At 40.7% G+C, this 21,513-nt stretch overlaps 1 protein-coding gene across 2 annotated transcripts in view; it reads right to left on the bottom strand.

Annotated features, from left to right (window-relative positions):
* Window positions 1-21,513, bottom strand: part of LOC121001744 — a 137,387-nt gene that overhangs the window by 11,859 nt on the left and 104,015 nt on the right. For both annotated transcript variants that reach the window (XM_040432936.1, XM_040432937.1), the window contains exons 2-5: window positions 14,543-14,679; window positions 9,037-9,129; window positions 5,985-6,062; window positions 2,962-3,108 (exon numbers count right to left, since the gene is read on the bottom strand). In XM_040432936.1, coding sequence (XP_040288870.1) covers window positions 2,962-3,108; window positions 5,985-6,062; window positions 9,037-9,129; window positions 14,543-14,679 — 455 coding nt within the window. The remainder of the gene's footprint in view (window positions 1-2,961; window positions 3,109-5,984; window positions 6,063-9,036; window positions 9,130-14,542; window positions 14,680-21,513) is intronic.

Below are 21,513 nucleotides of genomic sequence, written 5' to 3'. Positions count from 1 at the left end.
GGGCGGTACAGTCACTGTACTATAGCCCCGTCCCGCCGCTCCAGTGCTGCACAAATATAAAATGTATTATTCAATTAAAAGTTATTAAACATGGCCCCCTCACTCCCAATAGTACCGTATATCCTAATAGCTTCTGTAGAATGCCGGCAGGCAGGCCGGGCGGGCGGCAGCGTAACTCCCTGATGTCACGTGCCTGCACCGCCTACTTTATGAATGAAGCAGACGGCGCAGGCAAGTGACGTCAGTGAGTGACGCGCCGGCCGCCCGGCCTGCCGGCATTGTACAGAAGCTATTAGGATATACGGTACTATTAGGAGTGAGGGGGGCATGTTTAATAACTTTTAATTGAATAATACATTTTATATTTGTATACTGGGGGGGGGGTGGCGGGGGGAATCTGTGGATAACATGGATTAAGGGGTGGGGGTTTGTGGATGGCACTGTTATGGGGTGGGGGGGTCTGTGGATGGCACATATATAACAGTGCCATCCACAGATCCCCCCTGTAACAGTGTCCGTCATCCACAGATCCCCCCTGTAACAGTGTCCGTCATCCACAGATCCCCCCATAAGTGTCCATCATCCACAGATCCCCCCATAAGTGTCCGTCATCCACAGATCCCCCCATAAGTGTCCGTCATCCACAGATCCCCCCATAAGTGTCCGTCATCCACAGATCCCCCCATAAGTGTCCGTCATCCACAGATCCCCCCATAAGTGTCCGTCATCCACAGATCCCCCATAACGGTGTCCTTCACAGATCCCCAGTAATAGTGCGCCATCCACAGACCACCATTAGTTCCAAACCCACCAAAAGCACACCTTTTGGTTAAAAATAATTTTTTTCTTATTTTCCTCCCCAAAAACCTAGGTGCGTCTTATGGGCCGGTGCGTCTTATAGGGCGAAAATAACTATGTATAAATATATCAGGGGTCAGTACTGAGATCTCTCCCATCATCTATTTATCCCCAGGACGGTGACTGTGACGAGGGGACATCCTCTGCGTCTGGAGGAAAGAAGGTTTGTACAGAAACAGAAGAGGATTCTTTACAATAAGACTATGGAACTCTCTGCCCGAGATGGTGGTAATGGTGAGTACACTTAAAGAGTTCAAGAGGGGCCTGGATATATTTCTGGAGTGTAATAATATGACAGGTTATATTTATTTGATTTATGGAGAAGGGCCGTTTATCCAGGAAGCCATTCTGATTGCCTGATTGGAATTGTGAAGGAAATTTTTTCCCTTAAGGGAGAAAAATTGGCTTCTACCTCACAGTTTTTTTTCTTGCCTTCCTTTGGATCAACTTGCAGGATAACAGACTGAACTGGATGGGCAAATGCTTATTTTCAGCCTTATAAACTATGTAACTATGTTATTATAGAATCCTTAAATATCAGAAATAAGAGTCTGTATATGAGATTATGTAAATGTACTATGTGCAACCTGCACATCTGTTGTTCTGTCAGGTCTATTGGTTAGTAATAAGTCCAGTATGGCCATCTCTCTAGTCTGATCCTGAACCAGTTGGGAAAGGTAGTTGTCTTTGGTTATTGCCAAGAACTTGTTTCCTTTGTGAGATCCATATGTTTCAGTTTCCCAGTCTATATCTGGAAAGTTGAAGGCCCCTTATAATATTGACCTCATGATTTGCCGCTTTATCTATCTCATTTAGTAGTAGATTTTCTGTGGTGGCCCAACAGAGTACTAGAACCTCCTTTCTATTATCCATTTCCCCAATACATTTTTCTTTCACTCTAATATTATAATCACTTACTTGTATCATCAATTTAAAAAAAAATAAACATCATGGGCATCACCACTTGTGAAAACGCCCGTACTATGGCCGATTCGTTGTTGTTTGGTCCCACAAAATATTCAATAAAAAGTGATCAAAAAGTCATACACATCACACTCCCAAATGGTATCATTGGTATAATTTATCACAGATCACCCTGCAAAAAAGATCCCTAGCACTGCTTAGTACACATAAGAAAGTGTAGGCAAAACTGTGGCAAAATGTTTCTATTTTATAATTCCACCCCATTAGGAATTTTTCTCTCGATTCCCACTACATTATATGCAACCGTAAATGGTGCCAATTAAAAGAACAACTTGTCCCACACAAAACAAGCCCTGAGTTGGCTATGTGAATGGAAAAATATCTAAATTATGGCTTTAGGAAGGCTGGTAGTAAAAAACTAAAATTAAAAAACAGAAAGTCGCCCAGTCGAGAAGATTTTGAAGCAGACTGCATTTATGTCTGTAGATCATTCAGTGATACCGTATGCGCCAAATACATGAAAAAAATCTTGCAACAATGGTTTTCAGCTTGTTGCTTTCTAGTTGTTGCACACATGCAACTTCCATCATGCTGGGAGTTGTAGTTTCACCGCAGTTGGTTAACCACAGGTGGCAGAATTTCACTTCATACCTTTCTGTTTTGCTGATACAATTAGTGCGCTACCTTGCTCCATAATTAGCATTACAATAGTCATACAAAGTGCACCATCCCCTGAAGACACCGGTGTTCTGATGAATCATGTCGAGAGGCAGTGTTTGTGTGTGTGTGCTTTTTAGCTCAGTATAGGGGCTCAGAACTGATGTATGCATTAAGGAAGATAAGTAAGACTAGCAAGTGACATTGTAGGCAAAGCAAGGCCAGTGGGAGCACGCACCCAGCTGCCACGCCAGTGATAATCATTAACGTATACCACTGCAGAGATATAGCAGTGGAAACAACCATACTGTAAATACACAAAAATGGGACTGCACTAACCATTTATACTTTTGAACTATCTTTTGGGAATATTTTTAATGTGCTTATGTAAAAGTTTGGCGTTTTTGGAGTCAGATGACTAATTGTAAATATACACCCTAGTAGTATGACATAGTCATTGGAAACTGCTGCAAAGTCCCCTATATGCTATTCTAGCTTAGGAAATATAGACTTCTTTCTCACCTTTCTTATAGGTTTGACGCAGAGATAGTCATTGTTGTGCTGTACAAGATCGTTTAGTCTACTTTTCAGTTCAGCAATTGCAGATGACTTATTGGGCTTTAGATGTCTTGTGTAGTGCCCGAGTAAGCAGCCCACGTAAAACAAGTTCTGTCAAATAGAAGAAAAAGGCAAACATAAGGTATTTACACAGAACTGAAGATGACTGACCTGCATGGTTTCACCTTCAAGAGCTTTACTTGTCAAAACTGCTCAATACACATACAATGCATGCACCATGAAATCAATTATGTGATGATCCAAAATCTACAACTCTACTTTTAGTTTTTACAGCATGTGCAATCTTTTTTCATTTTATTTTTAATACAGAACAGAATATTAGTAATAAAATGTGTATCAATTCAGTAAAAAGCAGAAGATGTGTGGACTGAAATCAAAGCAGTAGGAAAAACGGTCAGAATTGTCTAATTTTGGCCTTCAGAATGCAATAGATTTTTTTAGTATTTAAAGGACATCTGTCAGCAGATTTGTACCCATGAAACTGGCTGACCTGTTACATGTGTGACTGTTTTGGGTGACTAAAATAATAGATGGAGGAGGTGCCGTAGACATCGCTTATCTAGACTTTAGTAAGGCTTTTGATACTGTCCCACATAGGGTTCTTATCAATAAACTGCAGTCATTGGGCTTGGACTCCCATATTGTTGAATGGATTAGGCAATGGACAACAGAGGGTTGTAGTCAATGGAGTATATTCAGACCAAGGTCTTGTTACCAGTGGGGTACCTCAGGGATCTGTTCTGGGACCCATACTGTTTAATATCTTTATCAGCGAAATTGAAGAAGGCCTCAATGGTAAGGTGTGTCTTTTTGCTGATGACACAAAGATTTGTAACAGGGTTGATGTTCCTGGAGGGATACACCAAATGGAAAAGGACTTAGGAAAACTAGAGGAATGGTCAAAAATCTGGCAACTAAAATTTTATGTTGATAAGTGCAGGATAATGCACCTGGGACGTAAAAACCCAAGAGCAGAATATAAAATCAGTGATACAGTCTTAACCTCAGTATCTGAGGAAAGGGATTTCGGGATCATTATTTCAGAAGACTTAAAGGTAGGCAGACAATGTCATAGAGCAGCAGGAAATGCTAGCAGAATGCTTGGGTGTATAGGGAGAGGCATTACCAGTAGAAAGAGGGAGGTGCTCATGCCGCTCTACAGAGCACTAGTGAGACCTCACTTGGAGTATTGTGCTCAGTACTGGAGACCATATCTCCAGAAGGATATTGATACTTTGGAGAGAGTTCAGAGAAGAGCTACTAAACTAGTACATGGATTGCAGGATAAAACTTACTAGGAAAGGTTAAAGGACCTTAACATGTATAGCTTGGAAGAAAGACGAGACAGAGGGGATATGATAGAAACTTTTAAATACATAAAGGGAATCAACAAGGTAAAAGAGGAAAGAATATTTAAAAGAAGAAAAACTGCTACAAGAGGACATAGTTTTAAATTAGAGGGGCAAAGGTTTAAAAGTAATATAAGGAAGTATTACTTTACTGAGAGAGTAGTGGATGCATGGAATAGCCTTCCTGCAGAAGTGGCAGCTGCAAATACAGTGAAGGAGTTTAAGCATGCATGGGATAGGCATAAGGCCATCCTTCATATAAGATAAAGCCAGGGGCTATCCATAGTATTTAGTATATTGGGCAGACTAGATGGGCCAAATGGTTCTTATCTGCCGACACATTCTATGTTTCTATGTTTCTATGTTCTATGTGCACTTGGCAGCCGAAGACATCCATGTTGGCCCCATGTTTACATGTGCCCGCATTGCATAGGACTAACATATGAACATGGGGCCAACACAGATGCCTTCAGCTATCAAGTGCACATGCAACATTTCAGCCAGTTTCATGGGTACAAATCTGATGTTCTTTAAAATTCAAAAAGAAAAAGAAAGAACATGGATCCACCATCCATATGCTATGAATTGATCTATTGCTTCTCAGCAGAATTCACATTGCCTAACAGCGTAATTAATTGTACACAACACCATCATCTATATGCAAGGCAATTTGTATATGTTTTGATCAAAATGCATAAGCCCACCCACCACATCAAGGTTGCCTCTTTCCAGTGGATCCCTACTTGTAGTTTGGCACAGCACTACGTGACAACCTCTGCTGCCTCAACTCCACACCAGCAGGAGGCTTGATCCAGCAGTCCAACAGCACCCCTGCTGTCATACTCAGCCCCCTTGGCACTGGGCCCCTCCAAACCACAGGCACAGCCCTGCAGCAACAACAGCAACCATGCAATCCTACTAATGGGTAAGGGTAACAGATTATGTGACAGATCATTGGTCAGATGACCTAATACACACAGATCTTTTGTTATACACACCAACAATTGGTCTGATTGAAATGATATTGATCAGATAATCTGTTGATGTAATACAGTCCTAATGGAAAGCGCCGGGGACATCAGATTCCTTGTCCCTGTCCTGCAAAAGGGTCTTGGACCGCCACTGATCAAGAGAATGGGAGAGCTCAGTCCCCTATTGTACACATCTGATCATATATGAGAAGAATGTTCTCACATGTGTGGTCAGCTTTTAGTTCCTCTCCTCTCTGAAGCCAATTGCTTTGCCTAAGGCTTACTATTATTCCTATAGTGTCTGCGACAACATCAGTGTTTCATCTGTGGCAATTTCCGTGCAGGGTCAGTATGTTTGTTTTTTGCGTGTCTTATGTTTTTTACGTGTACTGTTAACTTGAAAAGGTGATTTCCAGAGCATATCTTGCAAATGGTCAGTCAAGACCACTGTTAGGACACAGGTACCATCCACATCCTCTCTGTGGTTTTCATGGATTTATAGACTTCAATGGGCATGGAACACAAAGGAGGAATTGATAATATATTTTATATACTTTGCATATGACAGAGGGAAATATACTGAAGTACAATTCACAGGCATACAATTAAATATGAAGAATGGATTCATAATAACTTTTTTCTTTACCTTGAATTGACAACAATATGTTTTATTTCTGGAATTATTGTAGCAGTTTGCGCTAAAGTTTCTTCGTGTCTCGTCTACCTAACAGGAAAAACAAAATGAAGACACTGAAGTATAGAGTTGATTAAAAAAGATTTGTTCTTTTCATGGTACTCCAAGATACTGGCAAGAAAATACCATAAAACATAATTACCTATAGCAGTGAGTGTTTGCAAGTGAAGGAAAGAGCAGCTGTTAAATACCAGACCCTAGTATTTCTTAGGAAAATACACCAGAATGTGGAAAGAAATCTGAATCTAGTCCTTTCTAGTAATAGGAAATATATAAATATTTATTCTATGTAAGTCCCAGGAGTTCACCTGTTTATCCCTGTTCTACTCAGAAGGGACTGGTGGGACACGTGCCATCGGTGCTAAGTGTGGCTAGTAGGAAAGTAATTAGAAAGTGCTGGGCACCATGCCAAAATTTGGAATGCACCCACTCCCACCTCCCTACAACTTCCGCTCACAAAGTCACTTCTCCCTATAGGGTATAAAAACCAAGGAACATAAAATATGGCATGGGTAACACACAGTGATAAGGCTCTAAGTAGTAGATGTTACCTACAGCCCTATGTACAGGTAACAACGCCAGGGACATTACTAGGTATTTAGAACTGGCATGTGCTAAGGTTACAAGCATATTGCCCCAAACTTCCAGCCAGGACCAAAGCTGTTGCTTGAGTACACTGACTCTTCTCCTGCAGCTGGGCAGACAACACCCTACATTAGCTACGGAAGTTAGGGAAACCACTGTGTGAGAGCAGGAAAGAGGAACTGGATGGATCAGAGCTGCTGAGAAAAACCACTGTCTGGTGCGCCCATGCCCCTAGTCAGCTCAGCTTCTGTAGAGGAAAAATGGTAGTCTATTCCTTTACTCCAAACAGAGCCCTTGCTTCAGAGGAGCAGCCTAGAACAGGTTCTGTTATTTGCTTGTAAGTCCTCACTGTGCTGTGCCACTGATTGACATTCTTCCCCGTTCCCCCATGCCCCTGCCCCCCCAAAAACATATCCACTAAACAATGGCTTAGAGAAAAATTCTCCTCCCTAGACCCCAAGTGGGGCACACCCTGATTCTGGGGCTCCTGTTTGACAGTAGCTGGGATGCTTTGATGTTAGGTGTTTGGATGGGTACAAGGCAGGGCGTGCAGAGTGTAATGGCCAGCGTATGGTATGGGAGTCAGAAAACCAGTACAGAGAGTTGTAGTACATCCAACTATAGCAGTCACAATTCCAACTGTAAACAGTGCCATTCTCTCCTAGATAACGGTGTATGGATTTAGGCAAGGATGGAAGTTTCACCCTCTTTCCTCCTCTCTCAGTAGAATCTATGGCGAGTAACACTACCTTGGAACTGAGAGCAAGGGTTTCCCAGGAACATCTCCTACAGATTGCAGGATAAGATGTCGCACTAAGAAACCGGAACTCCAAAAAGAGGTGCTCCTATCCTAACGAGAAATGTATATATATATGGATAGGGCACTCTCAGAAATCAAGGACCATGCAAAGATACAGGAAATATGTTTATTTATGCTAAATATAAATGGATGATCAACAATCAATAGCTTATAGCAGATAATGGTAATATATTAATAAAAGAATAGCAGCATAATAGATATGTTTGAATACACCACTCCTAAAACACCTGCTTGGCATCTGGTCACAAATTGCGCAATTTGTGACCAGATACATTTACCAACCATCGACTGCAACCGACCCGGAAAATATGGGATTTAATATCTTCGAAAGTTACCTACGCGATTTGACGGCTAACACATAGAGGGACCGATACATCACTGGCCCACGTGTTGAATAACAGCCCGCCAGTGTGGTCTCCATTAAGAAAAAACTCCCGATACCAGAGTGCTACAACATCGCCGGCACAACGCAGGGAGCGACAATATCCCAAGGTTCGGTAAAGTCTGATTCGATGGAAGCTGGATTAAAGGTAAACAAATAATCGCTTGCAAGCTGTTAAGTAGCGGGACGCCGCTACCCATCCTGTTTTAGCGGGACGCCGCTTTATTCAGGAAAGTTTTTACAACGAAATCAACCATAATCAATGTTTATAGGACGGATTGGTTTTGGTGGAATTAAGTAAAGAACTTAGAAGTTTTTTTTATCGATTACTAGTAGTGGACACTATTGACTTCCGATTATTTTCTTGCAGTTCGAATTTTTGCAGCTTACCCGATTTCTATATCATTGAGTCATTGCTATTGGGATTGTTCATATTCGATTATATTGCTGCCACTTACCCATTTGATCGTACTTTGCTGCTATTTTTTACTGCTTGCATTTCACTGTTTGTATTCTGCTGCTATTTATTCACTGCTAACCAAGCAGGTGTTTTAGGAGTGGTGTATTCGAACATATCTATTATGCTGCTATTCTTTTATTAATATATTACCATTTATCTGCTATAAGCGATTGATTGTTGATCATTCTTTTATATTTAGCATAAATAAACATATTTCCTGTATCTTTGCATGGTCCCAATCCATATATATATATATATACATCTCCTACAGATTGCAACACGTCCTTGGCCTGCTGGTGGCCAGATTTATTGCCAATCACGCATTTATGGGACCAGCTGGGATGCCAGCTTTGAGAACCTATGAGTGCGCAGGATCTACAGGCCCAGATGCAACAATCTGTGGGCAAATGTGCCACAAGATAACATATAGAACCATTGTGCCTCCATGCCCAACTGTATCTCATCTTGTATCCAGACTATAGGTTGCCCAACAGAGTACTAGAGCCTCCTTTCTATTGTCCATTTCCCCAATAAACTTTTCCTTTCGCTCTAATATTGTAATCACTTTCATTGTTTTCACACATGCATCCAAAATGCAGCTTTTGCACTACACATATACACAATATGCTAAAATTGTGCCATTGCGCCTGTGTATGCCTTATGTTGTTAATATTGTATCATTACTACTCTAGATTACAAGTAATTTAAATGCTAGTTCATCTAAATGACTTAATCTACAACCATTTTCACCGACTACCTTTGTGAAATTGTTGCATACATCCACAAATGTTGGACTTGTATCTTTTCTTGTGTTGCAGCAAGTGCTAAAATTCGTCTTCAGTGAATCTTCCTGAAGGAAAGAAAAATACAACATTATTTAAAGGGGAGGGGACAATTAGAGATGAGCGAATTTTTTCAAAAATTTGATTACTCTGGTTCGCCGATATTTCAGAAAAGATTTGGTTCGATCCGAATTTATTTGTGGCGAATCGCGTAAAAAAACTGCTATTTCCTGCCTGCAGAGAGCTTTATAGTGGTGTAGAACACTGTGCCTTGCAGTAATACGCATAGGGAGTCTGCTGTGGTAGTGAAACAATACTGAAAGTCAGTATGACATGTAGATGACAGGGGTCGCTCTTAGAATAACTGCATACTTCACTTATTTGGGCGGTTACGGGGCCAAAACTGACCAAATAATAAGTGTAAACTCAGTCTTACAGGTCAATGTTAGCGCCAGATATAAAGAACTGTGCAGAGGCCCAAGTTCCTACTATAGCATGAAAGAGCGCACTCCTTTTACACCAATTCACTGATTCCAAATAGATGTCTACAGAACCTGTTCTATTAAACGCTTATACAAGTAGAGCGTCCCCCGACAGAGTGGAGAAGGTGTCAGCAGTAAGTTTGTGTTGACGTCACTGATTATTTTGCCCTCCCTCTGATCTGTCAGAATAACCCCCAAAAAACGGATCCTGTCTGTGGAGCATCCGCCTTCACTCGGTCAGCATTTGGTCAGTAATCTATCAGTATTGCTAAAGCCCCCCAAAAAAAAGGAGTGGATCCAAAAGAGAGATGACACGTGAATGGAATATTTGCATGTCTTATGTGTTTTGTACCCACTCCTGCTTTTAGCTACCAAATCATAAGCCAATTCTCATGCAAAATAGGGACCATGTCATACAGGCCTTTCAGCTGTTACATAGACAGGATCCGTTGTGCATCTAATTTTTCCTTCCTTCTGACAGATCAGAAGAAGGGTCAAATAAATGATGATGTCAGCCAGGCCGAAAGGCAAAATAGTGGCCCAGTTATCTAGCGGGGAGGGTGGGAACAGCATGAGGAGACCACAGAGTGGCACAATGACAGTGTGGAGGTGGCAGCAGCATCAGGAGGTCACAGAGTGGCACAATGACAGAGTGTGGAGGAAGTGGCAGAAGTAGCATCAGGGAGGAGGACACAGGGTGGCACAATGACAGTGTGGAGGTGGCAGCAGCATCAGGAGGTCACAGAGCGGCACTTTGACAGACTGTAGAGGTGGCAGCAGCATCAGGAAACCACAGAGTGACAAGGTGACATAGTGTGGAGGTGGCAGCAGCATCAGGAGACCACAGAGTGGAAAGGTGACATAGTGTGGAGGTGGCAGCAGCATCAGGAGACCACAGAGTGGCAAGGTGACATAGCGTGGAGGTGGAAGCAGCATCAGGAGACCACAGAGTGGCAAGGTGACATAGCGTGGAGGTGGCAGCAGCATCAGGAGACCACAGAGTGACCCGATGACAGAGTGGGGAGGTGGGTGGCAATACCAGTACCAGCTGAAGATGGTGGGTGAAATTAGGAGCACTTGGCATCAGGTGGGTGGCAGCATCAGAATAGTAGCTGAGGCAGGTAGCCAGAAGAAACCGGTCTCTTTTGTCAAAGTGTTGTAGTGACACCATGGATGATCTAATCTGATGCATCAGGCATTGGTGGGTGGAAACCCTGGCTGATCCATGACTAATTCATCTTGACAAAGGTCAGTCTCTCCACATTTTGGGTGGACAGGTGAGTTCTTCCTGGGGTAACTATGGCCCCGCCGCACTAAACACCTGCTTTGATGCCACACTACTGGCCGGGCAGGAAAGCTTTTCCAGGGCAAACTCGGCCAGTTGCGGCCACAAATCCAGTTTGGCTGCCCAGTAGTCCAGCAAATCTTCAATGATGGCTGGCAGGGTAAACTCCAAGTATGCCACCACCTGCTGGTTCAGGTTCTGCTCTATGTCTAGCTGCTGGTGAGTAGTTTCTTCACTATGCAGGTGAAGAAAGCTGCTCATCAGCGACTGTAGACTCAGGCGTTTGCTGATGGAGCTGGTACTGCACCCGCCACCACACCCCTCCCCAGCAGCCATGGCAAGGGAAGAAGGCTTTAGAACATATAACTGCATGGCTGAACGGCAAATAGGCCCTCATTTTATGCCACTTATACACGCCACAGACGGCTTTAGAACATATAACTGTATTGCTGATACAGTTGCACCCCAATAACAAGAACGATTTTCTGGAATTACAGAACTGTATAATGGCAATTTGGATCCCCAGTCAGTGCAGCAAGGTGTAATAGGATTGTTCCTATTACCCAGGCTGTAACCTCCCGTACTGAACCCTGTTCAACATAAATGCTGTGGAAGGATTCCTCCCCAACCTTTCCCTACAGCGTGAATAATCTTTCCCTGTACATGTAAAAATATTTTTTTTAGCAAAATGAAGTTTTTTCTAGCATTGTCCCTAGCGCCTGCTGACGTCTCTCCCTGTACTAAGTACACTGGAAAATGGCAGAATCCAAGATGGCTGAGGCTATTTAAAGGGCTGTGACGTCACAGGGCTGGCTGGCTGCTGACTGGCTGCATGCATGGCATTATGGGTTATCCCGCCTTCCCAGAGTTCCTTGCTCCATGTCCTCACACATGCAGCAGCCATTTTAGGAAAAAATGCCATTCGTTACCACGAATCGTGAGGAAATTCGGATTAGGTGCAAATTGAATTTCCTAAAATTCAGATCGAATTCCACTTCGTCAACTTCGATTCGCTCATCTCTAATTATGAGCCAAAACCAGGTGCAGGTCAAAAATACAAAACAGGTGCAAATCTTTCAATTATACCTTATCTCTATGTAGACTTCACTACTGGTTTTGGCTCACAATAACTGATGAAAATAACTGACCAAATAACTGATGTGTGAACGGGGCCTTACAGATGTTAATTATATGTGCAACTATAACAGAAACATCAAGCTGTTTGGAGATAGAATAATATAGACAAACATGTTAAAGGTAAAGGCTTTCCTAACTCTCCCCTTAGCTTTCTTTGGTCCATGTTCAGTGTGGTACACATCATGGCACCAAACAGCATTATAACCATGTTATAACGGAAATCAATAATGGAATTCATAACGCTGATGTGAACCCGCCCTTTATTTAACATATCCCTATGGTCAAATTATTTTCAATCTTTTCTAGGGGTACCATATTTGTCCAGGCCAGTTTCATTACTTTGTTTTTTTAAATTATTCTGTTGAACCACAATTCAAAAGCAATGTCCATTAGTTGATTTTCAGTACATTTTTATTTATCATTACTTTTATCAGTTTCAAGTTATTTCAGTGACCATTGTGGGTTTTTCTTTCTTTAATGGAAGGGTACTAACATTTTGGTCCATGTGTGTAGCTCTGTTATACACTGACGAGCAAAAGGTTAACAATGTTTGGAACTTTTGACTTTCAGGCTCCATATCTCACCATCCACTACCGCTTCGAACGTGAGACTACCATTATTTTACCATCTGCATAACTAATTATATGTTAAATAGTTGCAAGTCCAAATAATAATGCATGAGATAGCTAAGATGATTGTCTATAAACTGTTGGTAGTCTCATATTTGAAGCTGTAGTGGATGATGAGATATGGAGCCTGAAAGTCAAAAGTTCAAAATATTTTTACCCTTTTGCTCGTCAGTGTAAATGGAAACTATTATATACAGTGGATATAAAAAGTCTACACACCCCTGTTAAAATGTCAGATTTCTGTGATGTAAAAAAATTAGACAAAGATAAATCATTTCAGAACTTTTTTCCACCTTTAGTGTCACATTAACTCAATTAAAAAACAAACAGAAATCTTTTAGGTAGAGGGAAGAAAAAATATAGGGAAGAAAAAATATAAAAATAAAATAATATGGTTGCATAAGTGTGTACACCCTTAAACTAATACTTTGTTAAAGCACCTTATGATTTTATTACAGCACTCAGTCTTTTTGGGTAGGAGTCCATCAGCATGGCACATTTTGACAAGGCAAGATTTGCCCACTCTTCTTTGTAAAAACACTCCAACTCTGTCAGATTGCGAGGGCATCTCCTGTGCCCTCTTCAGATCACCCCACAGATTTTCAAATCTGATTCAGCTCTGGGCTTTGGCTGGGCCATTCCAAAACTTTAATCTTCTTCTGGTGAAGCCATTCCTTTGTTGATTTGGATGTATGCTTTGGGTCGTTGTCATGCTGAAAGATGAAGTTCCTTTTCATGTTCAGCTTTCTAGCAGAAGCCTGAAGGTTTTGTGCCAATATTGACTGGTATTTGGAACTGTTCATAATTCCCTTTAGCTTAACTAAGGCCCCAGTTCCAGCTGAAGAAAAACAGCCCCTTGGCATGATGCTGCCACCACCACTGGCACTGCGGGTATGGTGTTCTTTTGGTGATGTGCAGTGTTGTTTTTGCGCCAAACATATCTTTTGGAATTATGGCCAAAAAGTTCAACCTTGGTTTCATTAGACCATAACACCTTTTCCCACATGCTTTTGGAAGACTTCAGATGTGTTTTTGCAAAATGTAGCCGGCTTGGATGTTTTTCTTCGTAAGAAAATACTTTTGTCTTGCCACTTTACCTCATAGCCCAGACATATGAAGAATACGGGAGATTGTTGTCACATGTACCACACAGCCAGTACTTGTCAGATATTCCTGCAGCTCTAATGTTGCTGTAGGCCTCTTGGTAGCCTCCCAGACCAGTTTTCTTCTCGTCTTTTCATCAATTGTGGAGGGACGTCCAGTTCTTGGTAATGTCACTGATGTGCCATATTTTCTCCACTTGATGATGACTGTCTTCACTGTGTTCCATGGTAGATCTAATGCCTTGGAAATTCTTTTGTACCCTTCTCCTGACTGATACCTTTTAACAATGAGATCCCTCTGATGCTTTGGAAGCTCTCTGTGGACCATGGCTTTTGCTGTGGGATGCGACTAAGAAAATTTCAGGAAAGACCAACTAGAGCAGCTGAACTTTATTTGGGGTTAATCAGAGGCACTTTAAATGATCGCAGGTGTATACTGACTCCTATATAACATGAATGTGAATGCAATTGCTTAATTCTAAACACAGCTACATCCCCAGTTATAAGAGGGTGTGCACACTTATGCAACCACATTATTTTAGTTTTTTTTTTTCTTCCCTCCACCTAAATGATTTCAGTTTGTTTTTCAATTGAGTGGTACAGTTTATAGGTCACATTAAAGGTGGAAAAAGTTCTGAAATGATTTATCTTTGTCTAATTTTTTTTCAGAACAGAAACCTGACATTTTAACAGGGGTGTGTAGACTTTTTATACCCACTGTATAAATGAATCCTCTTACCTTTGCTCTGGATTTAAATGGTTTTCCGAGATTATATAACTGATGACCTCTCCTGAAATAATTTTTTATAGTAACTTGAGAAAATAACATGAACAGTTGTACATACCACATTCTCAATGATCCTTGTCAAGACAAACCGATGAGTGATCAACATTGCGGTTTTATTGTATACACAGGAATGGGAAATGGCTCTTGTCAACAATATTATCAGGAAGGGAATGGCGATACTATATTTGAGGAAAACTGAAAATAAAGTAAAAGAAAAACTGTTCAGAAGAGTAATGATTTATAGCAATTTTTGTATGGAATGCAGCCACAATTTTTGCTTGTATTTATATCAGACACATTTAGGCCCCGATTTATCATGCCTTCACTTCAAAATTCTGGCTTCAAAAAAGTCACTCACACGACTTACTCCAGTTTTGAAATGTGGGTGGAAAAGAGAGCGTGGTTTGAGTTTCGCTCCAGATTTATCATTGAGCCTTTTTTTTTAAGTCACAAAAGAAGTTGCAGTTTCACTCCAGGAGGAGGGTGGAGTAGGAAAACTAGAGATAAAAGCAGACGGAATATGAAGACAGATGCATTTTGCGACTTTTTAATGCCACTTTTCTGGAGCAACCTAAATGATAAATCTCCCCCTAAATGTTTACCCTAACCCTGTGACTGCTATAATCAACCAAAGTATTGATGCAAACTATAGGAAAGCACACTCAATCTTTGCAGTTTAACCCTTTTATGACCACCCATTGACTATATACATCCAGGCGGTCGTCTTTCATCTCTGCATAGATATTTTAAAATGGCCTTGCAGAGATCGCAGCTGCCTGTTATTCGTGCAGCTGTGGGAGTGGGGATCCAGCTCTCAGTGACAGTCCGGTTGTCCTTAGAGAAGGCAGGGATGGTTTTTCACTGTCCCTTCCTTCACCATTGCTCTATATACAACGCTCGACGAGTGCTATGTATAGAGATCAGGAAGCAACGATGCCACTTCCTACTCTGGTCCCAGGGGTCATTCGATCCCTCTACAGCACTGGTGGCCAAACTTACAGACACAAAGAGCCAAAAAAAACAATGTATGACTACCAGAAGCCACAAGCTATACATTTACACACAAGTCACCATATTTTTCGCCCTACAAGATGCACCTAGGTTTTAACAAAGAAAAATAAGAGAAAAAAAAAGATTTTTCATCTTATCTGAGGTCCAATAAAAAAAAAAAATTTTAATGTTTCATTAGCAGAGAAAAAAATAAAAAATATATTTTTCATCAGAACTCAGATCAGACTCCTAAATCAAATCCCTAATCCTCATCTGACCTAAAATAAGATCCCCAAACCTCATCAGACCCTTAAATCAGACCCCCAATGCTCAGATCAGACAACACAAATCAGACTCCCAGTGTCAGATCCTCAGTGCTCAGATATCCCCCCTTCTCAGATCCGACCTACCATGCTCAGACCTGACCAACCCATGCTCAGACTAGACCCCCCCATGCTCAGATCTGGCCCCCCCCCATGCTCAAATATAAACCCCCATGCTTAGATCCCCCCCATGCTCAGATCAGACTCCCATACTCAGACCAGACCTCCATGCTCAGATCAGACCCCCATTGCCCAGATCAGGACACCCCCCCATTCTCAGACCAGAACCCATCATGCCAGTTCTATAATTTAAAAAAATCTCTTCCCTCTCCTGATCAGGCACTGGGTTCCTGCTCGGGCACCTGCTACTCTGCAGGTCTGACATGCTCTCCACTGTGACCTGATAAGCACAACGTCAGGTCATAGTGCGTGTCTCCACGTACTACGTTCTCACACTGTGTGCATCAGGACGTAGTGGAGAGTGAGCTGCAAAGTAGCAACAGTTTCCATATGGTATCCTGTGGCACATTTCCCCACAGTTTTTGCAGAGCTATGTAATGAAGGTGCCACCTGCATCTGTATGGTGAGACAATGAAACTATGGGAATTACTGAATCAAACAATCCTCTCTACTGGTGGTCGCTCTCAGCTGTTCACCTTGTATGCGTGCCCTTGTGTAACCAATGCTCCCTAACAGCTAAGTCAGAATAATCTAGATGGCAGACAGTTCATCAAAAAAGACCATCCTCCTTCTCTCATCCCAATAATGTGCCCCCTATCAAAGTTGTTCAACTGGGCAAAATGTCTTGGAGCGTGTTGTAAAGGCATGTCTGGCAGTTAACCATCTCTCACCAAGAGGTACACTACCCAAAAGTAGCCTCTGAGAGCCTTTTTATAGGGCAGTGGGGGAAGCACTTTTACACTCTCTTGTGGCAAGACCCAGTATCTAATCAGAAAACACCTGTAATCATTTACACACCTACCAGAGACATAACTGCATGACGAGTGCTGCAGCAATACAACATTTCTTTTGTATCTGGGATTTTTTTTTTTTCTATACGTAATATATCATTTCGTATGAGAAAAAAGTATTTTCTCCTTTTTCTTTTCTTTTAGTTCACCATGCTATCAGCTGATCACTGGTATAATTATATATATATATATATATATTACACTGCAATACTGCACTTAAGTGTTTTATATCTGTCAGTAAAAGACTAATAGGAGTGCAAAGATGGCAGAACTAGAGACTTTTATTAATACATCAACTGCAACAGAAATCAATTGGCACTTCAAGATCTTAGTAGTGCTGATGGAGTGACAAAAAGAGATCTCTATCCAACCTCTTATATCGATGTCAATTCATTTGGCTTTAATTCACCTAACACAAATTATTACTACTACTATTATTAGTAGTAGTAGTATTATTATTTATCAAAAATTAAAAAATTGCATATAATCCTGCAATTTTCACACAGGCCACAAGGTTAAGGAGGTTGTCTCACTTCAGCAAACGGCATTTACTGACCAAGACACTTACTAATGTATTGTGATTGTCCATATTGCCTCCTTTGCTGGCTGGATTCGTTTTCCAATCATATTATACGCTGCTCGTATCTAGGGGTTATGGCCACTGATTCATCGCAGACACGAGGTGGCAGGGAGGAGATCTGCTTTGCAGGCGAACCTATGAGCGCTCCAACGCTCCCGACACTTTTTCATATAGAGTGCCAGCACGCCTGATTCATTGACTTCTATGGTAGAGTTTTCTAGGCAAGCTCTATGACCTGTGCAGACATCAGGAGGGAGCTGATAAGCTGTGATATCACCGATTGTAAATGGTTGATCCTGCGTTATCTATACAGAGGTGTTACTTGTCATTGTAATCCTGCCTGTGACTATAATGATAATGGCTACTGAAAAGTTACCTGTACAGAACAAGAAATCATGACTAGGGATGAGAGAACTTCAAGTTTAGGTTTCAGTTCAGGTTTGCGGCGAATTGCGCTATGGATTCTGTTACCACGAACCTTAAGACAATTTAAGGATGGAATGCATAACCTTTCGAGGCATTCCGTTATGCATTCCTTCATAACAAAAGTATATGGCCAGCATAAGAGAACTCCTGCATTACGGAAACTGGACGGATCCGTTATGCTGGCCATAGACTTGTATTATGACTGAATGCATGACGGAACGCCTCTAAAGGCATTCCTTTATGCATTCCGTCCTTTAATTGCGTTATGTTCCGTGGTAACAGAATCCATAACGCAATTCACCACAAACCCGAACTTCAAAACTTGAAGTTCGCTCTTACCTAATCATGACCTATTATTAAACCTAGTGGCCAGGGTGAAAATTGCAGGATTACATACATGTTATATATAGATATTGACATGGAAAAATTAAAACAAACTCGCCAAAATTTCTAACAAAAAACAAAAATTTACACAAAAATGTTATTTAAACAGTAGGTCATTTTCTGATGACACTTTCCCTCTAATAAAGACAAAATGCTCCATTTTAATGGTGGTTTTTTATGGATGCCGTACTGAAAAATGACCATTAAAAATGCCCCCTTGCATTCTAAATGGACAAAATAGGACATTTTTCACAGGCATCATGATATAATATGGAAGCCTGCATTCCAGCTGTGTGATGTCACCTACAGTGATATCAAGAAGAATTTAGCTCTCGTCTCCTTTTGCATATTTGGCAGACTAAATGATTTCTAGAAAACCTAGGTAAACACTTCCCTTTATAGCACAAGGTTACCCAGACACTACTTGTAAATAAGAGTGGCATTATTGAATAAAGGAAGGAAACCTCCAACTTAAAGCAAACAGGATCTTAAGCTTTTACAATTCACTGTTTGTCTTAAATAAAAATGTAAAGTCCGGGTCTTATTTTTTTAGTGTAGCAACCTGTTCCTCTGCTTTTCAGGAAATTTTGCTTTCTGTAAGGTTTGGAGAGAACACATAAGAAGACAATAGAGGAAGAATCAAAATTATAGGGCAAAAACCTGGAATACCATAAGTTGTTGTTTTTTAGCAGATTTCACTTAACCCCTTAAGGACCGGGCTCATTTTCACCTTAAGGACCAGGCCATTTTTTGCAAATCTGACCAGTGTCACTTTAAGTGCTCATAACTTTAAAACGCTTTGACTTATCCAGGCCGTTCTGAGATTGTTTTTTCGTCACATATTGTACTTCATGACACTGGTAAAATGAAGTCAAAAAAATTATTTTTTTTGCACAAAAAAATACCTAATTTACCAAAAATTTGGAAAAATTTGAAAAATTTCAAAGTTTCAGTTTCTCTACTTCTGTAATACATAGTAATACCCCCAAAAATTGTGATGACTTTACATTCCCCATATGTCTACTTCATGTTTGAATTGTTTTGGGAATGATATTTTATTTTTTGGGGAAGTTATAAGGCTTAGAAGTTTAGAAGCAAATCTTGAAATTTTTCAGAAATTTACAAAAACTCAATTTTTAGGGACCACTACAGCTCTGAAGTCACTTTGCGAGGCTTACATAATAGAAACCACCCAAAAATTACCCCATCTAAGAAACTACACCCCTCAAGGTATTCAAAACTGATTTTGCATACATTGTTAACCCTTTAGGTGTTGCACAAGAGTTATTGGCAAATGGGGATGAAATTTGAGAATTTCATTTTTTTGTCTAATTTTTCATTTTAACCCATTTTTTCCACTAACAAAGCAAGGGTTAACAGCCAAACAAGATTGTATCTTTATTGCCCTGACTCTGCCGTCTACAGAAACACCCAATATGTGGCCGTAAACTACTGTACGGCCACACAGCGGGGCGTAGAGTGAAAGGTGCGCCGTATGGTTTTTGGAAGGCTGATTTTTATGGACTGGTTTTTTGACACCATGTCCCATTTGAAGCCCCCTGATGCACCCCTAGAGGAGAAACTCCCTAAAAGTGACCCCATCTAAGAAACTACACCCCTCAAGGTATTCAAAACTGATTTTACATACGTCGTTAACCCTTTAGGTGTTGCACAAGAGTTATTGGCAAATGGGGATGAAATTTGAGAATTTCATTTTTTTGCCTAATTTTCAATTTTAACCCATTTTTTACACTAACAAAGCAAGGGTTAACAGCCAAACAAGACTGTATCTTTATTGCCCTGACTCTGCTGTTTACAGAAACACCCCATATGTGGCCGTAAACTACTGTACGGGCACACAGTAGGGCGTAGAGTGAAAGGTGCGCCGTTTGGTTTTTGGAAGGCTGATTTTGCTGGACTGTTTTTTTGACACCATGTCCCATTTGAAGCCCCCCTGATGCACCCCTAGAGTAGAAACTCCATAAAAGTGACCCCATCTAAGAAACTACACCCCTCAAGGTATTCAAAACTGATTTTACAAACGTTGTTAACCCTTTAGGTGTTGCACAAGATTTTATGGAAAATAGAGACACAATTTCAAAATTTCAAATTTTTGGCAGATTTTCCATTTTAATATTTTTTTTCCAGTTACAAAGCAAGGGTTAACAGCCAAACAAAACTCATTATTTATGGCCCTGATTCTGTAGTTTACAGAAACACCTAATATGTGTTCGTAAACCGCTGTACGGGCACACGGCAGGGCGCAGAAGGAAAGGAATGCCATATGGTTTTTGGAAGGCAGATTTTGCTGGACTGGTTTTTTTGACACCATGTCCCATTTGAAGCCCCCCTGATGCACCCCTAGAGTGGAAACTCCAAAAAAGTGACTCCATTTTAGAAACTACGGGATAGGGTGGCAGTATTGTTGGTACTAGTTTAGGGTACATATGATTTTTGGTTGCTCTATATTACACTTTTTGTGCAGCAAGGTAACAAGAAATAGCTTTTTTGGCACGTTTTTTTTTTTTGTTATTTACAACATTCATCTGACAGGTTAGATCATGTGGTAATTTTATAGAGCAGGTTGTCACGGACGCGGCGATACCTAATATGTATACATTTTTTTTTATTTATGTAAGTTTTATACAATAACTTCATTTTTAAAACCAAAAAAATGTTTTAGTGTCTCCATAGTCTAAGAGCCATAGTTTTTTCAGTTTTTGGGCGATTATCTTGAGTAGGGTCTCATTTTTTGCGGGATGAGATGACGGTTTGATTGGCACTATTTTGGGGTGCATATGACTTTTTGATCGCTTGCTATTACACTTTTTGTGACGTAAGATGGCAAAAAATGGCTTTTTTTACACTGTTTTTATTTTTATTTTTTTTACGGTGGTCATCTGAGGGGTTAGGTCATGTGATATTTTTATAGAGCCGGTCGATACGGACGCGGTGATACCTAATATGTATACTTTTTTTATTTATGTAAGTTTTACACAATCATTTCATTTTTGAAACAAAAAAAAATCATGTTTTAGTGTTTCCATAGTCTAAGAGCCATAGTTTTTTCAGCTTTTGGGCGATTATCTTGAGTAGGGTCTCATTTTTTGCGGGATGAGATGACGGTTTGATTGGTACTATTTTGGCGTACATGCGACTTTTTTGATCACTTTTATTACCTTTTTTGGGAAGTAAGGTGGGCAAAATTTCAATTTTCTCATAGTTTTTATTTTTTTATTTTTATGGCGTTCACCGTGCGGGGAAAGTAACATGACCGTTTTATAGATCAGGTCGTTACGGACGCGGCGATACCTAATATGTGTAGTTTATTTTATTTTTTTAATTTTTATTCAGT

The sequence above is a fragment of the Bufo bufo genome, chromosome 5 (assembly GCF_905171765.1).
Source record: "Bufo bufo chromosome 5, aBufBuf1.1, whole genome shotgun sequence".
Lineage (NCBI taxonomy): Eukaryota > Metazoa > Chordata > Amphibia > Anura > Bufonidae > Bufo > Bufo bufo.
This window is presented reverse-complemented; position numbering and strand designations above follow the sequence as displayed.